General features: G+C 46.0%; 1 protein-coding gene across 2 annotated transcripts in view; it reads right to left on the bottom strand.

Moving 5' to 3' along the window:
- BNIP3L (BCL2 interacting protein 3 like) overlaps positions 1–15,608 on the bottom strand; it is a 327,918-nt gene that overhangs the window by 207,974 nt on the left and 104,336 nt on the right. For both annotated transcript variants that reach the window (XM_069618854.1, XM_069618855.1), the window contains exon 3: positions 698–767. In XM_069618854.1, the coding sequence (XP_069474955.1) occupies positions 698–767 (70 nt within the window). The remainder of the gene's footprint in view (positions 1–697; positions 768–15,608) is intronic.

Below are 15,608 nucleotides of genomic sequence, written 5' to 3'. Positions count from 1 at the left end.
TGACGGCGAGAAAGACAGACGGCCCTGGGGCACAGGCGCTCCCGCTGTTCTCTCCCCCAGAGGCGGAGAGGCAGGCGGCGACTCAGCCAGCCGGCAAATCTGCAGGATATTTAGGCGGATCGGTACACGAGTGACAGCGGCACCCGCCTGCGGTCCCAACAAGCAAATCAAGTGCAGGAACGCAAGGATATATTAGAGGATGGTGGAGTCCCGGCCGTAGCTCTTTCAGGCGGCTGCCTCTTCGGCGTTGTGCAACAGCGTCCCCCATGAAGTGAGGTTTTAATGTCCATTCATTATACAACGCTACTGAAAATTAAATGTTAAAACAAGTGTATTACGGTACAGTGAGTGGTAGAGTGTGTGGTGTTCAAACACACCAGAACCATGAGCAGATTTTAGAAGTGCTTTACAGCACACATATTATGGTTACTTCATAGCAAAGATTGTCCACTGAAGATCAGCCAGGAAGCACACAATCCCAACACCAGGGAAGGATGACATTTTGGATTACCATAGAAATATATGTGCAAATCATTATTGCCATGTGCCTCAGTTGTGCAACTGTGTAACGGCCACTCCATGATTAATGAAAGAATCCTCTGAGTGTAGAGGGTGTATGGTAAAAGTAATGGGTGCAAAAAACATTTGATATTCATGAGAAACAATTTCCTCTACAGTTAGAGTCAAATGCCAATACCTGAGAACTATTATCTCTGCTCGTCCGCATCTCCACATCAAATGTTATTTGTCCTTCCTCTGGGGAGGGGCTGGAATTAAAACATAGAAAGTCATAATTTTATAACCCACAACGAGCACATCATTTTGAGTATAAATCTGTTATTTTACTCAGAAATAAAACAACATCACAGATCACTCACTTGTAACATTGGCATAGCTGAATTCCCCCTCTTCTAAGAAGCGCATAGTTTGCACCCTTCCCACAATGCTAAGGATCATCAAATGCAATCTTTCAGATAAACTGGAAGAATGCATAGAGGGGATTCTAGAACCTGCTGTTGGAGAATGCGGCAGCTAAGAAAGAAAGTGACTGCTCTCATGTTGTACTACATTTGCTTTTGATCAGCCAGTTAATAGAAGAAACATGCCATTTCATGCAAAGAAAAAGGCTACTGTTAGCAAGTCTCCAAATGCTAAGAAATAATCTCCAGGTGAAAGGCTGATAACTTTAGCCTACAACTGAAGCTTCTCTGCCGTTGCGTGGACCAATCTGAGGGCAGGATCAACAGATGGAATGCAGCGCTCCAAGACAGCTTCTATGCTTACAAAGTGGTTAAAGTTTGTGATCGAGTACAGGAGATTCAATCAATGCCAGACTCTTAATAACACAACAACCCTGGAGAATGGCGGGCATTCTAGCATTAGTTTCAATTAATAAGACATTCGATCAGGTAGAACACTTGTCTCTTGACATTCTCTACTTTAATTCGGCATCCCTGCAACCTTTATTTCCCGGATTAGTATGCTTTAGGACACCCCCACAGATCACATATCTACAGGTAACCGGAGGTCTTGCCCCTTCCCATAACAAGGGGGACACATCAGTGGTCCCCTTCTTCGGTGCTTTTTGACGTCACTCTAGAGCACTTTGTGATTAAAATACAATATTCCTTCTATTGAGGGTATCACATTTGGTTATATAGAGAATAAATTATACCTCTATGCTGAAAATATTATCTTTACATTGAAGGTTCCAAGCACTAATGTTCCAAGATTTGTTCCTCTAGCAAAAGAGTATGTGGCGCACTCTGCGAACAAAATAAAATTCACAGAGAGCTACTACCGCTGATCCACCAAAAACCAGTGGACACTGAGGGAAGCCTTATGATTGCAATACATAAATATACTTACACACTGAGGTATTGACCTGCCTAGAAATCTGTAGTCCCTAGCAAAGACACATTTTGATGAGCTATGGCAGAAAATAATGAACAATTACCTTCATTATGATTCAGGCTTTCCTAGTACAGGCTCTGCCTCCTTCACAACTGGTTGGGAATGCCTGCATCCGCAGGTGTGCCAGAAAAGCTGGCTGCAAACGATAGCTGTCACTTTAAGAAACGTTAAAGGTGTGGGGCCTACGTCACACGTGCGTCCTACTGCGCGCCGGGCCCACATCTTATTCCTACGTCACCAACGTTCCACACCCAGTTCCTGTGGTTCTGCCGATGGCATTAGAATTTAAGTATATGCCTACTGTATGGGATGGTCGGGTGGGTGTTGTGAAGGAGGGAGAGCCTGGACAAAGAGAACCTGATTCACCATTAAGATACTTTTTCATTTCTCTTTCGTCCTGGATCTCCCTCCTTCCCAACTGGTTGGGACCAGACTAAAAAGCCTTAGAATAAGAAAGGGGGGAGAAGACAGCATGTACGGAGTTTAGGCAAATAAATTGCAGAGCACCTCTTGGCCGTATTTTGCATAATTTTTTAGAAGATGCATCCATAGCATAGTGCTTGCAAAAGGCAAGCGGGGTAGCTCAGGTAGCCGCTTTACAGATTTCTATAATGGGAACATGTCTGGTGAAGGCTACGGATGATGCCTTGGCTCTAGTGGAATGAGCCCGAAGTAGCTGCGAAGTCATGAGCCCTTTCATATCATAAGCCTTGGAAGTACAGGAGACAACCCATCTCTCGATGGCAGCTTTAGCTGCCTTATTGCCAGGAAAAGTAAGTACCCCCGTAAGTAATGAAGAGCTGGTCTGCTTTTCTGAATGTTTTGGTCCTTTCTAGATAAAATGTTAGAGTTCTTACAACGTCTAGGTTATGTAATGTCTCCTCGGCCGCGGAAACACGTGGCCTAGGAAGAAAAACGGGAAGACATATTTCCTGATTCAAATGATAATCGAAAACCACCTTTAGTAGAAAGGAGGGGACCGTACGGAGGACTACTTTATCCTTATGGAAAACTAGATAAGGTCCCTTTGAGGAGAGAGCTTGGAGCTCTTCAATCCTTCTAGCCCAAGTAATGGCTACTAGGAATGCTGTTTTCCAAGTTAGAAATTCAAATTCATATGATGTCATGGGCTCGAATGGTTTTGGCATTAGAGCTGAAAAAACTACGTTGAGATCCCACTGGGGTAGAGGTTCACGAATAGGCAGATGTAAACACAGAAGGCCCTCGAAGTGCCTGTGAACGGCTTTGTTCAAAAGAGAGAAAGGCTTATGTTCTCTGTTTAGGTATGCTCCTATAGCTGATAAGTAATGCTTGCAAGTGTCTACTTTAACACCTGTGGAAACTAGATAAGACATGAAGGACATGACATTATCAATGGAAGCCTCTAGAGGATTATGGTTGTGGTGTAAGGCCCAGTGACAGAACCGTAACCATTTGCTACGATATTGCTCCTTAGTAGAAGCTTCCCTAGAAGATGACATGAAGGTTACATTTTGCGCTGACAAATATAAGTGGGAGAAGTCTAGTATTTCAGGAGCCAGTCCTTCAAGTTCAGCAATTGAGGGGAGGGATGAAGAACCTGCCCTTTATGTTGAGTCAAAAGATCCCTCGATGATGGGAGATCTAATTTGGAAGGCCCTGCTAATTCCAGGAGGTCTGGAAACCAAATCTGGCGAGGCCAGAACAGGATTATAAGAATCATTGTTAGATTCTGTGATATTTTGAATTTGAGCAATATTTTGTGCAGGAGAGGTGGAAACACAGAGAGCTAGATTCGACCAATGCAAATTTAGAGCATCTGAAGACCCTGACCTTGCCTTGATGCAAACTGAGGACATAGAGCAAGAAATATGGCTCTTAATTCCAGGACATTTATGTGGTCCTTCTTTTCCTAAGAAGACCAAAGACTGTGTGCTGTTAGACTTAGGTCTCCCCAATCGTACTCGGATGAGTCTGTTGTAATGACTATTTGGTGAAGAGGAGGCTGAAAAGGAGGCCCGATTAGCAGGTTCTCTGGGCAGGTTCACCAGATTAGTGTGTCCTGGACTTGCTTTTGAATTAGAATTTTCATTTCCAGTGAATGCAACAGCTGGTTCCAGTTGCAGGCAAGATGAAAAGGGAACTAGGTTTATACAAGAGGCCATTAGCCCCAAGACCCTTTGAAACCAGCAAGCTGTTTGAATCTGATATGTATTGAACTTTACGATGGTTTGTTGAATTGCTTCCACTCTTTCTGGGGGAGGAAAGGCTCTGTGCAGAGTAGTATCTATGACTACTCTTAGGAATTGGATCATTTGCGAGGGATGAGCCTGAATTTTGCCACATTTATGGAAAACCCCAGGTTGAAAAGAGTGTGGCATGTTAACTGCATCTTTTGAAGCAATTCCTCCAGAGACTGGGCCTTAAGAAGCCAGTCGTCTAGGTAAGGATATAGATGTACTGTCCTTAACCGAAAGTAGGCTGTCACTGACCCCAGAATTTTTGTGAAAACCCTGGGCGCAGAATTGAGTCCGAAGGACCGATCTGTGAACTGATCATGAGACCTTCCTATGGTGAACCTCAGGAACGGACTGATCTTTGAAGATGGGAATGTGAAAATAAGCATCCTGTCGATCTATAGATGCCATCCAATCGTTCGGGTGAAGAGGCTAGCATCTGAGGAATGGTCACTATGTGGAAGTTTCCGATTAACAGAAATTAGTTGAGATCTGAGAGGTCCAGAATTGGCCAGGTCCTGCAGGGAGTAACGAGAATAAAATCCCTGACCCAATTCCTCTTGAGGAACCAAATTCTATCGCTCCTAAGGAAAAGAGTTTTTGGATTTCTTCCAGGAGCTCCAGACAGATTTTGGAGCATCGGAGGAGAGGATGGTAGAATAGCCAAAGGGCAAGACAGTAATCATGCTGAATATTCAGGACCCATTCCTCTTGAGTAATGGTTTTCCAAAGGGGAAGAAAGTTGGTCACCCTTCCTGCTACCGGGGATGTATGCTCCTTGATAGTAGGAGTGGAAGGTATGTACATGGCCGGAAGGAAGTCAAATCGACTTCTTTTGTTCTTGTGAATAATTTGAGGAAAGGTAAGGCCCGACTTAGATTTGGGTCTATATCTTCTCTTTTAAGAAGAGTAAGTGGCAGTACCACCATTTCCTTGAGGACGTGGTTTGAATGATTTAAAGTTTTGGTGATAGGGTTGTTTCACCGAAATGGAGGTAAGGGTGTTGGCGGCCATGACACTGACCTTACATTTTTTAAGGATCTCATCAGTGGATAGATCAAACAGTGTCTTGCCATCAAACGTAAGGTCGAGCACCTTCTCCTGGATATCTTGGTGAAGGGAAGATGCTGACAAATATGCATGTCTACGCATGCAGACTGCACTAGTGGCTGCTCTTGCTGTTATGTCGGAGAGATCTTTAACCACTTGAAGCTGCTGGATAGCCCCTTCTCTACCTTAGGAAATCCAGAAGGAAAACTTGTCAGCAGCTTCCTGAGAGTGCATGTATGCAAAGCGTTTGAGATTCTCCAAATTTAGGATATTAAATCCTGCCAAAACTGTAGCAGTGTTTACTTGCCCGAGTTGTAAGGTAGCGTTTGTGTAAGACTTCTTACCCAGAGTTTCCCATGCGTTTACATTCTTATCAAGAACTGGAGGTGGAGAAGGGCCTTTTCCCTTTGTGCCTAGGGCAGCTGAAACCACCGCCAATTGAGCAGGAAGATTGCCCATAAGAATGAAAGGTTCCTCCTTAGGCACCTTGTACTTGTCGTCTAGAGCTTTGTAGATGTGTGGATGAGCTTTGTAGATGTGTGGATCTGACTGAGGCTTACCCTACAAGCTAATGCCTGCTCTAGAACAGACAATTCCATGGGAAGTGGATCCTTTGACTGATGAGATGGCAGTTTTCCCACTGTTTCAGGCGTATCCTTAGGCAGGATTTCTAGCGCCTGCATGGCTTTTCTGACAATGTCATGAATCACCTTAGATGGTGACCCGCCCAGTAGGGGGAAAAACAGGAACTGGGTTTGGAACGTTGATGACGTAGGAGTAAGGTGTGGGCCCGGCACTCGAAGGGACATGCGTGCTGACTTAGGCCATACGCCGTCAAAACTTCTTAATGTGACAGCTATCTTTTGCAGCCAGCTTTTACTGCACGCCTGCAGATGCAGGCATTCCCAACCAGTTGTGAAGGAGGGAGAGCCAGGACAAAAGCGAAAGATGGCGATTATAAGAAATGGGCTGCTTTCCCAATCTCGCTAATGGGGATAATGTCCCTATTAAAGACGATTACCACTCCCAAGGCAAATTATTGAGTTTATTGTATCCTGCTTAAAGCGCAGAACAAATATTTTAAGATTTTAGAAATATAGCTAGTAAAATATTTATGGGCAGAAGGAAATCCTCAGATTACGTTATTGGATCTGTAAGGGTGCAGACGTACAAGTCTGACACATTGGTGGCATGGTTGTCGGCAAAGACTTGTATTGAGGAATAAAAGTAAAGAATGGAAAACCTATCTAGCCCTATTTCTAAGAGGTGTTGCCCTGCCTCAACAAAAATACTAAGGATGCTGTGAGAATGTCCAATAAAGTAAAAAGTCCACTGTCCTGTGTCCAAACCTATTTCAGTCCCTTACACTCTAAAATAAACTAAGAAAAACTGGATATCTTCTTGGTCCAAAAGGATTACTCCCTCATTCTGGATGATTGTTCACCTCCCAAAAAAGAAACAAAAAAAAGTTCTTCTCCTTGTGTTAAATCAAACGTTCCCAGTAAGATTTCCAAGATGGATAATCCGTCAAATATGTAGAAAAGAAAGTCTCTTCAGTTCTGTTTCCAGTTTGCACTGATATGGGGGGGGGGGGAGGGTCCTCCCTCCCCCTAACTTTCTTCAAGCTTCTCAAAAAAAAAAAAAAGGATCGATGGTGGGGGGGCGGGTCCTGGGGGGGTTTGGACGGTCTTCCTTCCCCTTGCCTTTCTCAGGCTGTCTGATTCACAAAGACACAGTTCTCAAATATCAGGGGGAATTTCTCCCTTTCACTGGCCTTTCTTAGGTTTACTGACTAGCAACAAGTCTGGGTCCCTATCCAGCCAGACCAGTTGCTCTTAATGGTCTTTCTCTTTTAACAATGGGCCCTCGACCCTTCTGCCTTCTTAACCAAAGTTTATATACCAATGTGTGTCCCCCAGACCCCTGTGTGTGCTTCTCTGGACTTCCCTGACTTGCTATGGGTCCCACACCCTCGGTTACATGCGTCTCTGGATTTAACCCAGTTAATATGGGCCCGACCCTTGTATATGACATCATATGGTTCTTGCAGGGCTTCCCCGCCTTTGTATGGGTCCCAGACCCTCCGTTACGTGCTTTTTTAATTTCTTTTTTATATATCTTTATTAACATTATATAATTTACAGACATTCCTTCATCGCTGATCCAAGCAAATATTATTTTGTTTGCCACCCTCGTGCCCCCCCTCCACTCCCCCTCGCCCCTTCACTGTCAGCCTACCCCGCCTGTTTGCAGTCTTGTGCTATGCGTTGTTGTCCATGCGCTTTATACCGGTTTGTTCTTATCTACATGAGTCGTCAGTTCTGAGTCGCCTGTGCGCTTATGTCTTGTGTTGATGCCCATAGTTCTTGTAGCATTACCTTGCAAGCATTCAAGTCTGTTTTTTTGCTCTCCTTGTCCACGACAAGCTGCTTCTTGCCAGACAGAGGTTTCCGCCTGCGTCCATTTTTGAAGGTTTCCCCACCACCCTAGCAGCTCCGGGACTTCCTTCTGTGCGTCTTCCAGTTCATCACAATCCTGCGTTTAGCAAAGATATATGCCAGGTCTTTCAGTTTGTTCACATGCCTTGCTTGCTTGGGTCCGTGGAAAATGCAAAAGGCCTTGGGGGGATCGTATGCCCAGTGTTATGTCTGTTTTGGCTAACATTTGTGCTATGTCGTCCCAGCATCTCTGTATGCTCCTGCAGGCCCAAAACATATGGACCATATCTGCATTCACCTGCCCACATTTGGGGCATTTTTGTTCCACTTCCTTATGAATGCGTGCCATTGACCGAGGGGTCAGGTATGCTCTGTGCATCACATATAGTTGTATTAATTGGAGTCTCGCCTTCCTACATACTGTTTTATGGTATCCTATCGCTCTGCTCCATTCCTTGTCCGTGACTGGCGTAGTCCTCTTCCCAACGTTGTCGGGTCGATTCCAGCTCCTTCCCAGGCTGTGTTGTAAATAGTTCATACAGTCTCGATACCGCGTCTCCCCCCTCTTATCTGTCATAAAAGGGCCTGATTCACAGAAGCGTTTTATAAAGGCGGAATCCTATAGGAAAACACTCTGTGAATCAGGCCCATAGTGTTCAATTCTGCTGACCCCTGCGGCCATTTCTGCCTCAGTTTCTTGAGCAAGGCGGCGTGTAGTAAATATTGCCCTTTGTGTAACCCTGTTTGAACTGTGAGTGGGGAAAAGTCTACTGGCTTCCCAGTGGGATTTGTGGCGAGTTTGATCTCTAATAGCTGCCATGCTTTTTGCCATATCTTCTTCCCCAATGTCAGTAGGAGTGGAGGCTTATCGAACTGTTTCTCTGGTATCCATATCACCTCCTTAATAAAGAAGGGGGCGCACGCTGGTCCCAACAAAGGAGTGTCCCGAGTCTACTTGTCAGAGAGCCACCCCGTGACAAACTGTAATTGACACGCCACAAAGTACATTTCAAAGTTGGGTATCTTGATGCCACCCCGATCATGTGGTTTCTGCAGCATTGCTAGTGCCAGTCTGGAGGTGTGCCACAAAAACCCTTGGCATGTGGTGTCTAGTTTCCTAAAAAGGTTGCTTGGAAAGCCTCGGGAGGACCACCATCTTCAATACTGCTGCCCTACCCATCAATGAAAGGGGTAGTTTTGCCCAGAACTTCATGGACTTTCTCAGTTTATCGACCGACTCAAGTGTGTTCAGTGTGTGCTCTGTGTGGGGATCTTGGTAAATGGCTACTCCGAAGTATTTAAATGATTCAGTGTTCCATTGTAGCGGTAACATCAGTATTGAGTACCATAGAATGTCTATCTTGCTAAGCGTAACAGACTTGATTTCTGCTTGCTGACTGTTATGCCTGACACGTCTGCGTACTGTTCAAGTACACCTGTTAAGTATTGTAAGTTAGTTTCTAGGTGTTGCAGGTATAGAACCATATTGTCTGCATATAGAGAGATCAAATTGCATCTGCCATGTATTTGTATCCCTACATCCTGGTATTCTGTTTGTAGTTATACTGCCAAGGGTTCTAATGCTAGGATAAAAAACATAGCGACCATGGACACCCTTTCCTCATGCCTTTTTCTAGTACCCACTGTTCTGAGATTTGGCGCCCTGTTTTCACTCGCGACTGGTGTACTAAATAATAACTACACTAATTTAATATTGCAGGTACCATACCATATTGCTTTAATGTGGCAACGAGCCACGGCCATCTAACTGAGTCAAACACCTTGATCGCATCCATCAATGCTAATGCATATGGCTCTGTATTGTTCCTTGTTTGATCTATGATGTGGTGCAACCTACGCTGGTTCAATATGATATTCCTATTCGACACATAACTGGTCTGATCCGGGTGTATGAGCCTATCTATTATCAGTTTTAGCCCGTTAGCTAATAGGGTCGTTAGGATCTTCCCGTCTTGATTTAATAGTGACAGTGGTCTGTATGATCCACAGTCCTAGCCAGGTTTGTTTGGCTCGAGTAGTGGGATGATAATCGATTCTCTCAGCGTTACTGGCAAGGTTCCTACATCAAAGGCCTCATTTATCATTGCCAGTAGCGGAGGTAGGATATCTGTGCTATATTCCTTGTAAAATTTGCTGGACAAGCCATCTGTGCCAGGTGTTTTACCGGTCGGGAGCCCACTGATAGTGACTTGATTCTTCTAGGGTTATAGGGGCCTCAAGATGCTCAGCCACCTCTGGGTCTAGATTCGGTACGTCTATTTGCACTAGGGCCTCGTCTATCTCTGATATGATAGTTTGATATGATATGATAGTTTGATCTGATAGTTTATCTGAGGGTTGTGTATCTGCTGACTCTGCGTACAGATTTTTGTAATATTCTAGGAAACATTTATTTATACCCACTTGCGTCATACACAGTTCCCCTTCTGCATTGGCGATTGAATTTATCGTGTTGCATTTTGCTTCGCTTTCTGTATAACCAGGCCAGCAGCCATCCCGGTTTGTCACCGTCGGCATGCTTTTTCCCAACATATGTCACGTAATTTAATGTGCCTAGCCTATCTTAGTATTTTAGGCATTCCTGCTACAGCCTGGCAGTCTCACGGGCACGGTCATCTGCTGATCCCTCTACCTTGTCCATTTCTTGCAGCGCCATTTCTGATTTGGCTAGGCCCTTTCTTATTGTTGCTTGTATACCTCCTGCTTCTGCAATTGCTAGCCCTCCGATTACCACCTTCATGGCTTCCCATAATGTTCCTACTGATGCCACACTCCCTGTGTTATTTACAAAATTGTCTCCAACGTCTGTTCTCAAATGCTCACGGAAAACCTCATCATTAAGGGATTCGCTTCCAGGTCTGAATGCATGCTCTGAGGGGGGGTTAGGGGGGAGAACTTTCCATTTGACTATTAACGGTGCATGATCTGACCGTATTCATGCCTTGTATTCATCCTTCGTAAATTCGCTAAGAGTGTCTGTTCCCGTAAAAACAATCTAGCCTAGTAAATAAATCTTGTGGGGCTGTGTAGTGTGAATACCTGCATGTCCGTGGGTGGAGAGTCCTCCATATGTCTCCCAAGTGAAACGCCTGCAGCAGGGTATTCAGGGCTTTAGCAGCAGGGGTTGGGTATGTGCGCTTGTCATCTGATCTATCCAACTGCGGGTTTAATGTACAGTTAAGGTCCCCCCTCCATATGAGTGTACTGTTTCTATATGGGCCCACCTTGGGGTATAAGCCACAGAAGTAGGCTGCAGTATCTGGTTCAGAGCATAGGTGTTGACTACACATACCTCTTTCTTCTCCAGATACCCATGTATTGCGATCATCTTCCCCTCTCTGTCTCAGATTGTTTTAAGGGCCCGAAAAGGGACATTTGGTGCTATCCACACCAGAACCCCTCTGGGGTATGCAGAGTACAGGGAGCCCAGTGTGGTGCCACTCCACCTGCTTGCTAGGGCTAAATGCTTCTCCTCAGTGAAGTGGGTCTCCTGTTGGAGTGATATATCCACCTTTTGGCATTTCAGGTATTGCATTATTCTTTTCCTTTTAATGTAGCCCTCCGACGTTCCAGGAGGCTATTCTAAGCTCTTCATGCGTATGTACCATGTACTGCGTGTGCTTATTGTCCGCACAGGACTGGCGCATGTGTGAAGTATGGTGACATAGGCTGAATCCCAACAAACCCCACTACTACCCTCACCCCTACCCCCCCCCCCCTCCCGCCAACAGTTGCCCAGCTCTGTACTTCGTGATCAGGCATGCCCGCTTCTCGCTCCATTCCCAGTTATCCTGCCGCTGGAGAATGAAACGCAGCAGGCGGATACATAATAGCTAGTATCCTTGAACTAACACCTAACTCGGGGGAAGGTCGCTCTTGCAGTGTGCTCCTTACTTCTGGGAGGCTGTGTTGTTACTGCTTCATCCTTCCTGCTCATTATCCATAGCATTACGCAAATCATCATGTGTGAAGTGTTTGCTTAATGCTCCATACTTTCTAGTCTGTGTGTACCTTTGTCTGGGCATATCATGTACTTACTCACGCTTCTCTTGTGTCTGCAGTTTCCTCTGCTATTCCAGTCGGAAAGTTTCCAGCGTCTAACCATGTATGCGCTTCTTCCGAGGTCTCAAAGAAGGCCACTCTGACGTTCCTTATGATCTTTAACTTTGTAGGATACAGCAGCATGTATTTGAGATTGGCACTTCGGAGTTTCTTTCTCACCAATGTGAAGTGCATCCACTGTTTTCGTACTTGCAAAGTGTAGTCCGGGTACGCTGTGATCATCGCGGATGCCTTCCTTATTGTGCCGCCCTTCCTGAAATGTTCCAGGATCTCCTCTCCGTCTTTATAATTCAATATGTGGGCTATGATTGGACGCGGAGGGGCGCCAGGTGCAGGTTTCCAGGTCAACAATCTATGTGCCTGTTCCACTGTCAACCCCTGCGAGAGGAAGCATGGGGCCCATTTCTTGCATGAACATGTTTTCAATGAAGTTCGTAGTGTTCCTCCCCTCCTCGTCTTAGGGAAGGCCAATAATTCTAACATTGTTTCTACCTTGCCCTGCCCTCCGCGTCTTCGACTATTCCTTCCAAATTCTTCATTTGTTGTTGCAATATTGTGATATCCGCTGTGGATTCCTTTAGGCATCCCGTGTTTTTTTGTGACCTGTTTTCTTGGCACAGCCGTTTGTTCAGCTAGGGATCTAACGTCTTGGCGCAGTAGGTTAACGTCAATGCTTATGGCATCCATTTTGGCTTTGAGTGCAATTTTCAGGGCTGCTCTGGCACCTCCTGTTGCCCTGTGTCTGATGGCGTGGTCATAGCGCTTACGTTTGTGGGTTTCGCAAATGTGTCAAGCGTAGGGTGCTTAGATTTGTTTTTAGCGGCTTTAGATGCCATTTGTGCTCCTTTGGTTGTTTGATCAGTGTTCCCCGGTATCAATATAATATTGTTGCATGTGCTTGGGATTGGCCAGTCCACTGCTAGTGACTGTTGTAGCTATCCAGGCATCGACCGTGCCATCCAGGTCAGGCCTCTCCACTAGGGTCTACGCCACTCTCCCCGGGGCCCGTAGGATTGTGCCCCACTGCTCTACTTATGCTGGTGTAGCAGCTAGTCAGCCCACCGCAACCTTATGGGGGTGTTTGCACCGCACCTGCATCCTTCACGTAGCCGTGTGAGCAGTGTTCTGTTTCTATGCTCTGGTGGCGCGTTTATTCTTGCTGCCTGGATCGGCACCCACTGTCCTGGTGTGCCTTTTGTCTCTATTGCTTTGTTACTTATAAGGAACTAGGATGGGTGGTGGCTCGTGTGTCCCCCCCCCCCAGGTGGTACCCTACTGATCCCTTTGTAGGGTTGCTGTTGTGTACCGGTTCCACACTTCCACATTTTGCCCTGTGGGTCTTGGGGGGCAGGCCAGTGGTCTAATGGGTCTATGTTGTTTTACAGTGGGCTTCTGCCGTGTTGCACAACCTACTCTTACAGCCCCACACCGGCACCCTGTACTCACTCCGCTCCTCCTGGGGGTATGTTGTGTCCTGGATGATGCCATGACCGCGACGGTACCACTGTGTGGGGAGGCAGCACCTTCCTACAGTTGGTGCTTCGCTCCTGTTATCGGTACTTTCTCGGCTGCTACTCCGCTCTCATTGAAGCACCCAACCTCTTCCCAGGCACAGCGCGTGCCTCTAAGGGCACCTGCTCCTGCTATGTATGGAGCTGCAGCACCGCCCGCCGCATGCAACTCACCACATCTCCGTGTGCCTGTCCTAGTGCTCACATCTCCCACTCCGCCATAGCTACCAACGGTTCATTTTCATGCTGCCTCATGTGTTCCGCACCGGGGCACCATGGCTGCCCCAGGTCTTCGTTTTGCCGCTGATGGCTTCCAACCTGCCTAGCTGTCTCGGGCAAGTCGTTGTGCATTTCCGCCATCCTCTTGCTTCCTTCTGTGGACTCGCCCTTACTAACTTTGGAGGGTGCGTTTTCCACACTGAAGCCTTCAGATGCGTTCCAACTTCTCCACCGTGGTCCCGCAGTGTTGCATTGCCGTACACCTCACTCCTGGGTCATGCATCTCACAGGATCCGCTACATTCACAAGGATCTTTCCGGTTCACGCAGGAGCTCCGTTTAGAGCGACCTTTCTACATGGCTGCTTAGCCACGCCCCGCCGCCAGTTACGTGCTTCTCGGTAGTACCCCAAGTTGATATGGGTCCCTGACCCTTGTGTAGGACTCCTGAGAGGCTTCCCAACTTTGTATGGGTCCCTGACACTTGTCTGTGGTTTCCTTCAGGATAGGCTTGGTTCACTCTCCTGCCAAGCTCTAGCCAACGCCACCCACACGATAAAGTCTCTTCACTACTTCTTGGGTCTCAGACCCTGTATCAGCAGCCTCGCTCGCCCCTTGTTCTTTGCCACTGCCTCCTCCGGTTCCTGGCAACTGATTGGCAACCCGTGTACCTTATCTTGTGGTATGCAAGGGCACCATCCTCTGAGAGGCGTCTGCAACCTGTCTCCGAACATCCGAGGCTGCCTGAGGCTATCATACGGCATCGGCAGCCCCACTGTCTCCCTAGCTCTCCGGATCGATAGGCTTCTCCCTTCTTCGCTTCTCTGGGTTCAGGAACAAGTTGGACTCTTTTTCAACTCGCTTGCCGGGTATTGTTTCTTCCGGTGACCCTTCTGCTCCTCCATAGGCATCCGTTTCTCCACTGTGCTCCTCAACATCAGCCCTTTGCTCTCGCTGTTCCTCCTGGGCAAGTTTTTATGCTGGTCTTCTCAATGTGTTTGGGTGGAAGACTAGATTGTGCATTTAACTTTGTATGGGTAATCTTTGTGGATGCATGTCTCTTCTCCGTCCCAGTTCTTAGTTCTCAACTCCTTTTTGGATATTCAGACCTCTCCCTCATCATAGTATTTCCTAACTGAGTAATGTTAGGATTTTGGTCGAAACTTGTACTGCTAACAGGTAAGGACAAGGCAGCAGAACAGTGAACACAATGATGAGAGTTACTGTTCTTAAGAAGATCATATGTAAGAGATGTGGTTTTCTCAGGGTTACACCCTATTCTCCTTAGATGGTCCTGCTTGTTCATTAAGGGGGAGTTACTTTCCTCGTGATACATCTGCAGTGTACCATCCCCATGGACACTACTGAGTAGGGGTCTCTTTGCCCCGGTGGGAAAGGAGGGAGCTTCCCATTCATGAGTAGTGACAATGACATGGGATTCGTCAAAGAGCTTTATAAAAGACTGTCCTAGAAGACGCCCACATGTTCCAAATTTAAAGTTATATATGTGGCCCACTAGGTCAGCCAAATTTGCAAGTGTGTAACTTCAGGACCCTAAACACTCTCCCTGGAGGAGGTATGAGTCTTCTTGTTGAATGTTCTATACTTTTCAATTGCTTTATTTTTCCACTCCAGCCACAAAATAGTAGCCCGTTTTCCAATTCTCTACACAAACACGGCTATTGGTTTATAAATGTTTAGGGCTTTCACGTCACTTGTCATACAATACACCGATTAGGTACAATGACCAACTCAGGATAAGAGGAAACTCTGAGATGGAATCATTGGATTAAGAACGGTGTTCTTTGCTGGGTCAGTGCTTTGTAAAAATACTTCTTAATCACATGTGAAAAACTTTAAAGAATGTTTTGATATCGATATAAAAAGATATATCTGATTATATCATAGTGTAATGAAATCAGAAACCCTTATGATTAAAAAAAGCTCTAAATAAATATTTTAGATCTACAGGTTTTACGAAGAATTGCATATCATAGGCATATGCAATTCTTCAAACCAACAGATTATCCAATGGATCACATGCAGGAATCATAGGAATGTTTAATGGACTGGGATCGAAAATCTTGGACTGCCAACACTCAGTCTCTTATGGTACACCACACCAGACATATTGATACCCTGCAAGGTTCCATAATCATGAACAGATCAATATCACAAA

This window comes from Ambystoma mexicanum, chromosome 10, assembly GCF_040938575.1.
Source record: "Ambystoma mexicanum isolate Mex_15411 chromosome 10, UKY_AmexF1_1, whole genome shotgun sequence".
Classification (NCBI taxonomy): domain Eukaryota; kingdom Metazoa; phylum Chordata; class Amphibia; order Caudata; family Ambystomatidae; genus Ambystoma; species Ambystoma mexicanum.
This window is presented reverse-complemented; position numbering and strand designations above follow the sequence as displayed.